At 31.5% G+C, this 15,025-nt stretch overlaps 1 protein-coding gene across 3 annotated transcripts in view; it reads left to right on the forward strand.

Moving 5' to 3' along the window:
* The first annotated feature begins 830 nt into the window (after positions 1–830).
* The window catches only part of LOC106470381 (actin-interacting protein 1-like), a 63,315-nt gene continuing 49,120 nt past the window's right edge, over positions 831–15,025 (forward strand). The window contains exons 1-3 of one of the 3 annotated variants that reach the window (XM_022398978.1): positions 831–981; positions 5,551–5,672; positions 12,360–12,450. In XM_022398978.1, coding sequence (XP_022254686.1) covers positions 966–981; positions 5,551–5,672; positions 12,360–12,450 — 229 coding nt within the window. In that variant the 5' untranslated portion in view covers positions 831–965. Of the gene's footprint in view, positions 982–1,265; positions 1,285–1,310; positions 1,330–5,550; positions 5,673–12,359; positions 12,451–15,025 lie in introns of those variants that run through there. The other 2 variants (XM_022398980.1, XM_022398979.1) reach the window with 2 other exon arrangements.

The following is a 15,025-nucleotide window of genomic DNA, read 5'->3' on the forward strand; positions in this document are numbered from 1 at the left end:
TTACCCTACGACAACGACGTGCCGGAAAGTGAAGCACGTTACGTAACTCTCGTTAAATTTCGTTCCAATAATCAAATGAGTAGATAAAATTGCTTAAAACTTGACAAGAACTTTCAGAAAAAATATGATAAAAATTAAATGTGTAATTTTGTTTTTTTCTACTACTTCTAATAAAAATTCGTTATTTAATTTAGTTATTTGCTCAGAGACTCTGAATAGTTCACCTGTTAGGTGATTTTCATTTTGAGTATAAAAATACTATTTATTATCTTACAGTTTTCACATTTGACTTGCACAATCTCTTGAACCTCCTAAATGAATATCAAAAGTTTTTAAAGTAAATGTTTATATTTTATTTTCCATTTTCTCTACCATATCAATAACTCTAGCTGTTATCATGAACGTACAGTGCAATGAAATGTTTAAAATTAAGAAATATATAAATATGTACATACCTTTTAACTCTTTGTTGAATAACCTTAAAATATCTTCTTTGGGTCATATGCGCAATTTCACATCAAGAAGCTTTAAAATTGTGTAATTTTTGTTTTGAAAATCAGAGGTTTAGATAAAAATTAAAATGTTATGAAAATTTATTTTTTAAATAAATGTTATTAGAAGTAATTTCACTGTGTTTTTAAATACCTATTTCAAGTAATTTGGACACCTGTACAGGGAACGGGTGATTCAGCTAGTAAACATACAAATAGAAATCTTAATACTTTTTAACATTTTGACAAATGCAAATTTAGTAATTTAGATCTAATTCGACCAACAAACCTTGCTCTTCTGGTTATGAAGAGTAGTTTTGTGATAAAGGTCTGGGAAATCGTATATATATAAGAAAAACTGTAACAACATTAGGCAAAGTAGGTAGCAGCACTCTTTCAACTAGTAAACTGGACCATTTCCGTTTCTTGTACCGGCGTTCTTTCAACCGCTAGGTGTGGCGTGAAAGTTAGAAAATGTCTTTTAAAAACCGTAAGATATATTTGAAAGAGATATAATACATTTTTAATATAGTTTAAAATACTGATAGATTTGTAAATGGTTTAATTTAGTTGCTTGCATGAACATATAATTTAGGTTATTATAATCATAGTCTTGATAGTGGTAGGCTATAAAACTAAAAGTAATCCACGTAGGACATGTATTGATGTAGTAATAGTATACCACTAGACTAGTACTAATAGTAGAAATTTGAAGTTAAATTGCAGTAGGAGTATGACTGTGAGGTGAAAGTTTGTAGGCGTACATACTGAAGGCTTGTCGTCAGTATATTAAGTATAAATTCACCCTCACTCCGCACTACTTAGACTAGCTTAGAATGTATGTGTTTAATTTCGTACTTAAGTTAGAACTTAGACTAACGGTTAAAAATAAAAGCAAATAAAATAAATGTGCTTTAAACTTTAAGTTTAATGAAAAAAAATTGAAAAGGCGATCACAAAATAAACTGTAATACAGATTAAATTATTGGTCTAAAAATTATAATTTTAAATGTAGTGTCTAATGACAGTAACCAAAAGTGGGGATCATACGATTTGGTCTTTTAACTTTACAAGGAAAAAGCCAAAACTTAAACCCACCTCAGTTTTTTCAGCAAGTCACTGATTCCTTTTTTTTTCTTTTTAAATTCTTGGCATATACTACTGACAGCAACTCACTTCATAAGCCAATCACCATGTTGGAAAAATAAAGCTGTTTTAACTGGAGCCTAGCCTTGTCTTTTTCTAAATTTTGTGTCCTTTCATCATATTATCTTCAGAATATAACACAAAGAAATTGGAAACCCTTGCATCTGAAATTGTGTCCCAGCGTTATCTTGTTAACTTCAGTAAGATCATTTCTTACCCTTCCTTTCACAAGTAAAAATAAATTAAGAGGTCTTAACCTATCCTTGTAACTTTAAGATAACCCTTCCATCTGTGGAATTAATTAGTAAGTTCTGAACCCTTTTCAGTAAGTCAATATTCTTTCTTAAATAATGAGACCAAAACTGTACACACAATTCAAAGTGAGGTGCAACTAGTGATATATAGAAAGAGATAATTAACTCTTTTGGTTTGTAACCAATATGTCTATAAATACGCCATGAAATTATATTATCTTTAATATTAGTAACAGGCACTTCTTTGAGTGACTTGCTCAAAACTGCTCCACAATCCTTTTCTTCAGTCATTCTATTGATTGGTTTCCTATCTATGTTAAATGTGTGATCTAATTTATGATAATACAAATGCATGACCCTACACTCTCTTTTTATTAAAGGGCACTTGCAAAATATTTGTTCAACTTACTAAGTGATCTAAGGCATTCTGTAATATCTCAACATTCTTTATACAGCTTGAAATACTCATCTACAAACTTTACTAATTATTGATGTAATTAATGTAAATTATGAAAAAGTAAAGGCCCAAGCACTGAACCATGAAGCACTTCACCAGTAAAAAGGGTCTAGTTTCACTGGAATCCATTAATAACAACCTGTTGCTTTCTGTCTTCCAACGATACAATCTAACTGGGCTTTTCCCCAACCCCTACTATCCAGGTAATACACAACACTGTCAAAAAAAAAGTTAATAGATTAGTAAGGTAAGATTTTTATTTAGTAAATCCATGTTTATTTTATTTTAGAATATTTTTTGCAACATGGTTTTGCAGTTTTTATCATTTTCTGTAGAATTTTTCCCTCTACAAGCAATAGACTGACTATTCAATAATTTCCACAGCAGCTATTATCACCCCATTTTAAAATAGAAGTAACATTAATAACTATTTGGACAGCCCTCTGGCACTTGCCCATTGTTTACTGACCTACCAAAAACAAAAGAGAATGAGGCCTGCATACCTTATCTTTGACCTCTTGTAAAACCCTGATTAAAAACAATGTCTATATATGCTTTATATAGTTTTGATATTTCACTCATTCTTTTTTACCATTAAAGGATTGATATCTACATGATTCAGGTCAATCTCAGTATTTCCTATAGAATGATTATGGTCAGGAATATTATGAACATTCTCTCTTCAATGGAATGGTAAAACAGTAAATTTTCTGCTGTGTTATGTACCTAAATTTAACTCAAATTTGTATTAATTGTAACTCAGATTTTACAAATAATATCAGAATTTGTTTTATAATATATTTTTTTCATAACAAAGAAAAAACCTAATTTTGGCAGTGAATATTATGGGTGCTTTTTGATTAACTTAAAGAATAAAGCACTAAAGTGTCTTATTTGGTAAAGACTAGATAGCCTTTATTCTAGGGTGATAATGCTAAGATCAGTGGTGTTGTGGGACATCTATCCCAGATTTTTGATATATCGGAAATAATAATCCAAGTGATCATGTTAACCTGAAAATAAAATTTAAGAATAAAAAGGGACCTGTTGGTCCATCTGGGCCATACCAATCAAATGACTAAACTTAGAAACAAAGAAAACATACTCATTTAGTCAAGCCTTCCCTTAAACTTCTTAAATTTACTACATCCATTACATCTGAACACAATCCATTCCAAAGGCCAACCACCGTTAGAACAATAAAACTGTCTTAGCTGATTTATATTTGTTTCCCCTAGTCTTACCATTCTTGCAATTAAATGTGAAGAATAATGATGTACCAACACTGTCAATTCCCTTAACAATCTTAAACACTTCTTTCAGATTCCCTCTAATTCTTCTTTCTTCAAGAGAAAGCTATTTCAGAGAAACTTGTCCTCATGTCGCAACCTTTACATCCAAGGTATTATTCTAGTAGTTCTTCTCTGAACTATTATACTCTTCCAAAGGTAAATATCCCAAGACTGAACATAATATTCCAAATGAGGCTTTATCAGTGACTTGTGCAATGAAGTTATAACCTCTTTAGACTTGTATTCAATATTTCTGTGGATACAACTAAAATCCTATTTGCCCTACATCTAGCAACAGCACTCTGCTTGGATGGCTTTAGAGACTGGTCAACCAGAACACCAAAGTCCTTTTCGTTAATAACATTTGTTAAAGTTATACTTATAATTCAAAGTATAACAACCCACATTCATTACTTGCATTTATTGTAATTAATAACGTTCTGTCATTTATTTGTCTGAGTCACCAAATGAACTAAATCCTTTTGTAAAGCAACAGCATCTTCATTAGAGCCAGCAACACCTAAGACCTTAATATCATTATCAAGTTTAAGTAATTTATTGACCATTCATTTATTTGTCATTGATCTAACTAAAAAAAAAAAAGGGGCAAAGGTCCTAACACTGAGCCCTGAGGTACCCTATGTGTAACATGAATCCAGTTTGACTGAACTCTATTTATAACAATCTCATGTTTTCTTCCTTCCAGCCACTTTTCTGTCCAATGATCCAGCTTATCCCCTATACCTATAAAGATAATTTGTTTATAAGCCTTTTAAGTGGCATCTTGTATGCTTTCTGAAAATCCAGATATAATAAATTCACACCTGCATCCTCATGAACATATGCAGTAACCTCTTCAAAGAATGTCAAAAGTGTTTTCCCTTGTGAAACCATGTTGACTATACAACAAAATTCTAAGTATTGTTAATTGAATTTGTAAAACATCTTTTATGAGATTTTCAAGAACTTTTCCCACCACTGATGTAACACTAATAGGCATATCACTACTGGGATATTTTTTAATAATTTTCCTTATAAAAGAGGAGTAATTTATGCTAAATTCCAATTCTCTGGCACTTGCTCACTATTCACAAAAATAGTAGCAAGTGACTTGCATATCCAGTCCTTAATCTCCTTCAAAACTCTTGGGGGAACAGCTGATCCAGGAGCCTTGGCATTCTTTATACTTCCCACTTTTTTTGTAATGAAGCTCAGAATTAATGTGATAATTTGTTTGATCTTTTTTGGTAAAGGACTCTCCTGTTAAACATCTGTGTTCTCCATATTAAGAAAGTTTACTTTTGCTGTATACAGGAAAAAAAAAGCTTGTACATTGAGTGCAGCTTATAAGGAAAAGTCCTGTATAGATGTGTAGAAGTTTTCATCATTGTAGAAAAGGGGTGTTTCTTGCATAAGTAGTATAAGCAAATGGGAATATTAACTTATTTCCTGAATCAAATTCTAACATTAGACATTTTGTACACCAGGTGAGTGCTCTACCAACTTAGCAAAAGGTTAACCCATTAGTGCTTGCTTTTAAGACACTTTTTAATAACTCAAATTATTACAGAATCTTAAGGACATGTTTGTAATGTGGCTTTCGTATTTTTTACAATTTTATGGGCTTATTAAATCACTCGTATATATTTTTACTAGTTGGGATTAGTCAGTAGTTATTTCCAGGTAATTGAAATTGTTATATGTTACTGTATTTCATATAGTATTATAAAGTTATAATTTTGCTGTTGGAAAGTGGATTACAATTACAGCTGTTAACCATGCTTTTGTTAAGTACATGTATAAGTTCATTTATTGTATCGCTTATTTCAAAATAATATTTTATTTTACTGGAACAATTTTATGTTGTTTTAAAATAATATTAAGCTTTTAATGTAATTGCATATTTTTAGGAAATATATTTGCAACTTTGCCTCGTACTCAGAGGGGCATGCCTTTGGTTTTGGGTGGTGATCCTAAGGGGAAAAACATCTTGTATGCCAATGGAAACAGTATTATCATCAGAGATATTGAGGTACTGTGTGTTATTTGTGAGCATTTTATGCTATTTATATAATTATTTGTAAGCTTTTATAAGACAAGATTGCATGTTAAAAAAGAAGTTCTATAGGTTGCACGTTTTTCTGTGGTTCACTTTACAAAGGTTCATATAAGCTTAGATAAGCTTGTTGAGAACATTCTACAGTTTTTCTGTAAATAATGTAATTTTTTTTTGTTATAAGATTATTTTTTTGTCATTTGTAGTCAAGTTTAAAGTGAAATACTGATGAGTATTGGATTGTTATGATGCTTAAATAAAAAAAACCCCTACAAAGTAAAATCAAGGTTTTAAATACTATTCTATTTAATTGTATATTATATTGTTATTTTTTAACCTATACACTGTAATGAAAATTTTTTTCTACTATTTGGTATGTATTTATAAAAAAAATTAATTCAGTATTATTATGTATGCTGGCTTCTTGGGATCTATAATTTGTTTAGATAGTCTTCACTTTTTAAACCATATATGTATGCATTGTGTAGTTGCGATTCTCTATATTGATGTCAGAATTTTTGTGAAATGTATAACAGGCCTCCCTACATTTTCCTTTTTGTTTAAAATAAAAATGCAGGGTTCGACATTAAGGCACATTGACCAACCCAGTCTAGCTGAAGTTGGGCCTTGTAGTGCTGAATCTGTGCCGAGGTAGTCTGACTAGTTGTGTTAAATTTATTGTCATATGACGTTGGTCTTCCTGCTAACAAGTTCCTATTAATCATAATTACAATTTCATTTCAAATGTCACAAAAACTGTCTAAATTTTTTAAACTGTATTTCCTACATCATTTCTTGTTAACAGTCCAATTTGTGCACATGTATTGTTTACATAGTCTTGTTCAACCAGACATACAGGAAAGAGGGTTTAGTAGAATGAGAACTATAATTGACTATCATAGTTGGCATTGTGCTTCAATGTTAATATAAGTAAATCATTTACTTCACAATTATTTTCAGAGCTAAAAAAAGCTAATTAAGTTTGTTCTAAGCTCTTTTGAAAATTATGAAAAAGTATTTCATTATATCAATTAAATTAACATTAAAATTATTACAACATTCTTGACCATTTTACAACTGTTTACCTCCTGATGCAAAGTTAAAGTAAGAAAGTCTTTATTCAAATTCAGTTTTACTTCTTTGGATGGTGTAGAAAAGAAGGGAGGAGGAGAGAAAGACACCAATAGGTAGGGATGAAACAAAAAAAATTAAGAAAAGGAGAAAAGGAAATGTGTGTTCTATCCTAAGTGGAATAATGAATTTAAATGGGTAGTGTACAACGAGAGTGAAGATCTAATATATTGGGTTCCATGTAGAAAGTTTGAGAAGGAGGGTAGATTTGTCATGTGCACAAATAATTTTATAATTGATTCTTTGAAACAACATAATGCAAGTACATAACATATATCAGCTCAAAGAAGGCACGACTTGGAATGCATGACAAATAAATCAAACACAGTGTTTTGTTTATATATTGGATGTTGCTATCAGAGGGCTAAATGAAAGTCAGAAAGCACAATTGCTTACTTGTTTTAACACTGCTTACATCATTTCTAATAATTAACTGCCCTTAACTGTGTACCCAAGCCTTCTTGATTTACAAGCTATGAACAATGTTGAGCTGCAGTTCTTATATGAGGATATCTGACAAGAAACGCAGTTTACTGAAGAATGCACAGGTGTTATCTATAATGTTTGATGGTGTGACAGATGTGTTCATTTGTGAACATGAGATTGTGTATGCTGAGGTTGTGGTGGAAGGTGTGCCAAAGAATATCTATGTAAAGATAAAAAATATGGAGCATGCTCATGCTGAAGGTGTTTTGGTAGCAATGGACAGTGTGGACAATGCAGGTTGGTACTGGAAGGAAAAACTAATTGCTAATAATTCAGGTGGAGCAAATTTGAACTTGGGGGGGGGGCACTATGTGTTAAAACTTAAAAAATGAAATGCTTCATCTTGTTGTCATGCATTGTGTAAGTCAGATTGGAACTTGGTGCATCAGATGCAATAAAGGATAAAGATACAAAGATCTTTGGTGATTTTAAAATTGTTTTGTTGAATTTGCACAAATGCTATCATTACAGTGGCAAAAGCATTGAGAGAGCTTTAAATGTTAGCTGAAGCTATGGAGGAGAAGATGATAGCCAGTAAATTTGGAAGGTACCAGATGGATGCCACATCTAAGTCAATGTCTTGATATCCTTTTACTGCAGTATCTGGTGTTTATTACTCATTTTGAAAATGCTTTAGAGGGTACAATTGGGACAGTGGATGTTCAAAGCCAAGCTGATTCTTAAACATCTGAAAGACTATAATCTTATCCATTATGTGCATTTTCTAAAGGGTGTATTATCTATCTTGAGCAAATTTTCATTACAGTTTCAAAAGGATAGCTGTGGTTTATCTGGTGCTGTGGAAGTTCTTGAAACATTTTGCCTGCAGCTTGTTACTCTGCAGCAAAGATCAGGAGAGAACCTGCAGATGTTCCTAGGCAGTGTAGAGGCAGATAATACATTCCAAGGTGTGAAACTTTGCTTCCATTTCAACAGGGAAACAGTTCAAGACAAAACAATTTTCTCATTCAGTTGGTTATTGACCATATGAATAAAAGGATTGATGACATAAATTCAGAGTATCTAGTAAAAATGGACATGCAAATATTCCATTCAGTCAACCTTCCAGAAACTGATACTGCATTATATGGAAAAAATGAAGTAAATAACTTGTGTGAATACTACTACAGTTTTAAATACAATGGGATGTGACATTCAACATTTGAAATTGGCAGAATGGCCAGCTCTGAAAGTTCATATGAAGAGGCAGCCAAGAGGCATTAACGTTCAAGAATTCTATCAAAGGCTTTTCTTGAACCCCAACTTGAAAGATACTTTTAAGAATATAATCATACTAGTTGAGATCATTTTGTGTATACCAGTTTCAAGTGCAATCTGTGAGAGGGGATTCTGATTAGAGAGCTTGGTTAAATGCAGACATCTTGAACTACCACATGAAAGTTTCCATTACAAGGCTAGGTTATATGGACTATAATGCAGAACAAGCTATGGCATTATGGTGGCAACGTGCAAGGCAACCTGACTTTGCCGAACCAGATGAGATGGTCTAGTATTGTGATATATCTTATAGAACATCTACCTCAAGTCATGATCTAGTCATAGGAGCTTGCTGGCATTGATTGATGTTAATTATAACATTCTGTGTTTTTAGAGTAATAGCTATGAATAAAGCAATTCCAGCATAATGCTCTAGTTTTAAATTTTAAAATTGTATTGTTTTTACTTTTTTTTTTCCAAATTTAGATTCAAAATATTTTATAATTCACAGATGTGCCAAAGTAGAGCATTATCATACATACTATTTAGTATCTATGGTATCATTTGTTACTTTTATTTACTTTAAATTTGTTTTCTTTAGCTGTTTTTTATTCACCCTCTTTGTTTAGTAACAGACTTTTACATCTGTGTTTGAGTTTTGACCAATGTACCATGTCTTAATATATGTAATTAAGATTATTTTTCTTCTGATATGTAAAGATATACATGTGTAGTGACTTTCTGAAGGTTGCTAAGTGTTGAAGATAATGTAATATGTGATAAAAATCAATAGTGTTTTTTTGTAATTTTTAAGATTGTATTTTATTTATCATGCTTATTTGTACACCAGTGTTGGTACAAATACTGAAATCAAAAGAGATATGAAAAACTTTTGAATAATTGATTTTTACTTCTTTTAAAGTTTACTGTAAATAAAGATATACATTGAAATAGCTCTTTTCATTTACACAAGACAATCTATTTCATCTTTGTAATTTGATAAATTGAAACAGTCTAACAAGGAAACACAACTGTGATTGAAAAGGCACATAATATAGTTGAATAGCATTTCAATAGAAAATGATGGATATTTCCACAACAGGTATACTTTTTACATTTACCACCTAAGAACAAAGTATGCATGTTGATTAATTCATATTCAGGCCAGGTCTAGTAATTTCTTAAAGAACTGGTCCAACTGTTCTAGTGATATAAAAAGTTAATGTCGAACCCTGAAATGTAATAATTTTTTCAAAGTTATCCATACTTTTATTGTTTAAAGTAAATTAAAGTTATTTATAGATATTTATTTCAGATTATAATTTAATCAGATTTCAAAGTACTGCTGTTAGTGTTTATTGATCAGCATTGCAAGCTGTGATCCAAGAACTTTAGATTGAAGGTAGGTTAATAGTTACTTCCCCTGGTAGAGGTAGGAAGTTTAATAGATTAATTGATATAACATAATGTTAAGGGACAACAAGGGATTTGTTGGTCCATCGTGGCTGTCATATCCTCTAAACTTAACTATAATAAATTAAAAAAAAAATAAAATCTTAAAGCCAGCTCTTATCATTCATATAGTTATCAAGCTTTCTCTTGAATTCACTTAAATTTACTGTCTCCACTACATCAGAAAGCAATTCATTCCAGAGGCCAATCACCCTGTTAGAAAGATTTAATTATCTTAGCTAAAGATACTTCTACCTTGCCAACATTTATATTTGTTCCCCTTAGTACTGCTATTCTAGCCATTAAGTATGAAAAAAGATGATGCATCAACACTGTCAATTCTCTTTACAATTTTAAACACCTCAATCAGATCCTATATTTTTTTTTTTTTCAAGGGAAAACAATTTAAAAAATCTTAATCTCTCCTCATATGACAAACCCTCCATCCCAGGCACTATTCTATATTTCAAAGTATTGTTGTTAGTGTTTCTTGATCACCATTGCAAGTTTTTATCCAAGAACTTTAAATTTATGATGGGTTAATGATTATCTTTGAGCAGTGATTACATCAATTAGTGTTACATAAACTAATCAAGTAATCATAATTGGTGTTTCCAATTATTGTTGTTTTAAAGTATCCCAGCAGTTGATTAATGAGAATTACGATCAACTCATTTTTCACAAAAATAATCATCTAATCCAGTAGTTTCAAAACTTTGTATTGGTGTCCCCCTCCCCCAACTCAGCATTATTTTTCTTGGGCTCCCCTCCTTCATACTTAATAATTTTTACAAGTGATAATAATAATAGCATATACAGTAGTTTCTTTGCCTCTCTTTAATAAGTTTTTTTCTTATGTGTTAGCAGAAAAATTTAAAGGGTTAAACATTTATTTTTGATGTTTTTTTGCTTCTGTCATTGTTATTTTTGGGTTTTCCTAGCAAAAGGTCATGCTCCCTCAGGGGGGTGTGCCCCACAGTTCAGAAAACATTGATCTAATCAAAATTAATGTTTCTGATTGCTACTGTATTTGATTATTCCTATAATTGATTAATTGAAATTATGGTTAAATCAATAGTCATGAAAATGATCAACTCACTGAAATTAAGGTTTTTGAATATTCCAGCTATTCAAATAATCGAGATATTACTATTATGTTTGTTTTTGATTACAAAGCTACATAATGGACTTTCTGTGCTGTGCATAATTTTAGACATAAAAGTTGTTTTTTTATATCAAGTTTGAGTTTGGGAGGGGGGACTAGTGATTCTAGAGTCTTGGGTTGGATTTCCATTGGCACCAAATTTCTTCACCCTATCTTTTGTATGGCAAAGCTATTAAGGCTATCTGCCACAGTCATTAAATTTGAACTACTGACTAAAGGGAAGGCAATTGTCTAGCAGCACCCACAGCAAACTTTTTTGTGTTTTTTTTATTTTGCTAGTATATACCATGGTTTGAGGAACGCTGTCCTAATCGATTAGTTAACTTAATCGATAGCAGATATCACTAATTGCTCAGCTCTTTGACCTCTGGTGAGTCAAGGGTAAGTTTACAGACTTGCAACTCCAAAACCATGGTGTTTAATTCCCCATGTTGGACATAATGCAGATATCCTATTGGGTAGTTTTATGCCAAAAACAACAGTTTATTAGTTACATTTCATTATCTATATGAAGGCACCCAAGTTTTTTTTATTACCATTCAAGTGCTCTTATATTGTATGGAACGGGTACTTCATACATAAATAGAAGCACATGAAGGTCTGAAATTATACTTCCATATTTTATCCTTTCAGACATAAAGCAAACAGTAAGGAGTATTTATTCAAAATGCATTTTTAAATTGATTTCAGGTAAATGAATAGCACTTCCACATGGAAAGACCAAATTTTCATAACTTGGGCTGATCAACAACATTTACTAAAATTGAATCTGATCATTAGTTCAGGTAACAGTAACTGATGAGAAAAATGTCATTTTTGTGTAATTATGTAGTTTAGAATTACAATTTGTTAATTGAATGCTATTGAGATTTGGCATTGATTACAAATTGCCTTGTTTTGATTTTTCTCACTCTACTTTTTATTCAATTTATACTGGGAGGCCTGATATAAGTTCAGTCTTGTTACTGATTGTAGTCTAAACCAAAATGTGTTCATTTGGTTTAAAAAGCTAAAAATGAACTAAAATTGTAACATTTTATCTGTCCTGTTGAATTAACTATTATTTCTCTGCTGATGGCTACTTATCATGATTTTGCTTTTCTTTTCAAATTGAGTTGCTTTTCCAGTGTGGTGGACCAAAAGTCTTGTTGTACTACTGAAAGTACCAGATATACATGTGGTTTTTCAAATTTTATATATTTCTTTTTTAGAACCCAGCTGTTGCTGATGTGTACACAGAACATTCTACCCAAACTACAGTGGCCAAGTATTCCCCAAGCGGTTTTTACATAGCTTCAGCAGGTAGGTAAAGAAGTTAAATTAATTAATTAACTTTTTTTATCATAGTATTCTACGCTAATTTTCATTCACTCGGAATAGATAGTTCATAAGAATGGGCAAGGTGGTAACAGGCTTTCTTATTTTTTGAAATCACTCATGGCCTCCAAACATTTGCTGACAACTACCTCACTTCTAAAAACATACTTTTAACATTAAAAGTAAACTTGTAAAATTTAAAGATTCCACTAATGAAAATGCCATTAGACTTGTTTACTTTTATGTTAAAAATTTTCTGTATCATTAATATAGTATAAGTACAAACAAGATAAGGGAGAGCTTTTTGATCTATAAAGATAACCTTTCAAACAACTACCTTAAGTTAAATGTAGTTTTTTCTCATAGACATATTTTCCAATAAAAATGTTTACAAACTTTCAGCACACAATATATTAACATAAAGAACAACTTGATGATAAAAAAGTTAGTCAATCATTAAAAACAACCCATACAAAAAAACATTTAACTTAAAGGTGAACTTTTTAACCTGTAAACTTATCCATTAGTACCACAAATAAGTCAGTTTTTCTTGGTCAAAGAGTGTCACCTAGAAGGAACAAACAAAACTAGAGTGCAAACTACAATGTTGAACTGGTAAAACGTGCCATAATTAAAGATGTATCTGTAGAAATAGGATGCATAAAACTGTAGGGATACATAATCTATCAGGAGTATCTTCTATATGTAAGTTTTACATGTGAAACTAAACTAGAACCAAAAAAAGTAACTTTGGAATTACAAACTGATATGTATACTTAACCCATTAACTGCGGATGATAGATATTTCCGTCATTGAAGTTCTATGGCTCGGCTGCGAATGACGGAAATTTCCGTCAGTCGCACATGTATAACTATAACTCTATGCGATTGACGAAAATTAGTTTTATTGTGATTGATGGCAACTCAGTTTTATCTGTAAGTCAGAAGATGGCAACTGAGCTGCTCCTGCCACAGTTAATGGGCTAAGCCAACAATACCTTGCATCTAAAACTACCATTCACCATCTGCAGCCTAGTTGCTGTTATGAAATAGAAAAACAAAAATAAAAAAAGAGAAGAAATAAATAAGAACAGGTTATTAATCACTCTTGGTGGTCTTTGAAGTAATTATATTAACAAAGGACCAGTACAGAAAAAATCAGAAGTCAGAACTATGAAAGAAGCATCGATAGTAGACCTGTGAGAAGTAGAGCCTTGATATAATACTGGCAGTAGAACTGTGAAGAGACTTGAACTCTGAAAAAATAACACAGCATTTGGATTACGACAGAGCACTAGTGGAAGGACCATGACAATACACCAGCAATCTTACCCCCTTTTTTTTTTTTATTCTAGTGTGATTTCACCCAAGACTTGCATATATAGGTTAAATCTAATAGGCATGTACCTCTACCACTGTATTAGTCCTATATTTACAGATACCTCTGTTACTAGGGTAGATTTTATCATTTCCACATTCAAGTTTGTGCCATGGTTTTATTTTTCCCTCCTTTATGTGACATTTGTTGCTGGTAAAAAAGTGAAACTGTCTTAGCCTAAGGTTATTTTTATACTGCTAGAATTTATACTTGTTCCCTAATCCTACTATTCTTGCCATTATGTTTGAAAAAAAGATGTTGCATGAACACTATCAATTCCTTTAGTCTTAAACACTTTAAGCAGACCCCACTTTAACTCTTCTCTTGTCAAGAGAAAACAATTTCAGAGTTCTTATACTGTTCTTGTATCACAGTGGCCTTTCTCTGAACTCTCTTCAAAAATTCAATGTCCTTTTTAAGGTAAGAAACCCAAGACTGAACACAGAATTCCAAATGTGGCCTAACCTTTGACCTCTACAATGAAATGATAATCTCATTAATCCTATTGCCTTGGGTATCCATTACTGCGCATGACACAAGGTTTTAGTGTCTCACATTCAAAATTTTATTAAACTACTTTTTGTTTATGTTATACCAATTAGAATAACATAAAATCTTAAGTAATAATCCATATTTTAATAGCATACAAGTTTTAAGTTCTTAATTCTACAAGGCAAAATAAAGAATAAATCTTGAATTTCCACTAGTGTGGCCCATGTGACACATTTTCTCTTAGAATGTCATCATCCCTGTTTTATCCACTGCCCTTCGAAAAAGTACGTAAGTATGTAAACTACTCTCTATAAAATCATTATTGCTCTGGACAAACCATAATTTTATAGCCTTCAATTTTGTTTGGTTACAAAGCTATCGAATAGAAAATCAGACCCCTCCTGCCACACCCACCTGTTATATTCTCTCTTTCAGAATTCATTAATAATTCTCTCTTACGTTTTGTTATATATTACTTATAACCAATAGAAAGTCAAGGTTTTCGTGTATCAAACGACGTATTGTTTTGAACAGTTAATGTCAGTTTCACTCAGAGTACCAGCATTGTACCTGTGGGAAAGTTAACAACTAGCTTGGATGAATTTATAACAGCTCTTGAGAGGTAGGTGAATTTGTCAATTTTTTTGCATGTTATTAGTCTATTCTTTGGTGCATTATTTAATTAAATAA

This window comes from Limulus polyphemus, unplaced genomic scaffold, assembly GCF_000517525.1.
Source record: "Limulus polyphemus unplaced genomic scaffold, Limulus_polyphemus-2.1.2 Scaffold3973, whole genome shotgun sequence".
In the NCBI taxonomy this organism is placed as follows: domain Eukaryota; kingdom Metazoa; phylum Arthropoda; class Merostomata; order Xiphosura; family Limulidae; genus Limulus; species Limulus polyphemus.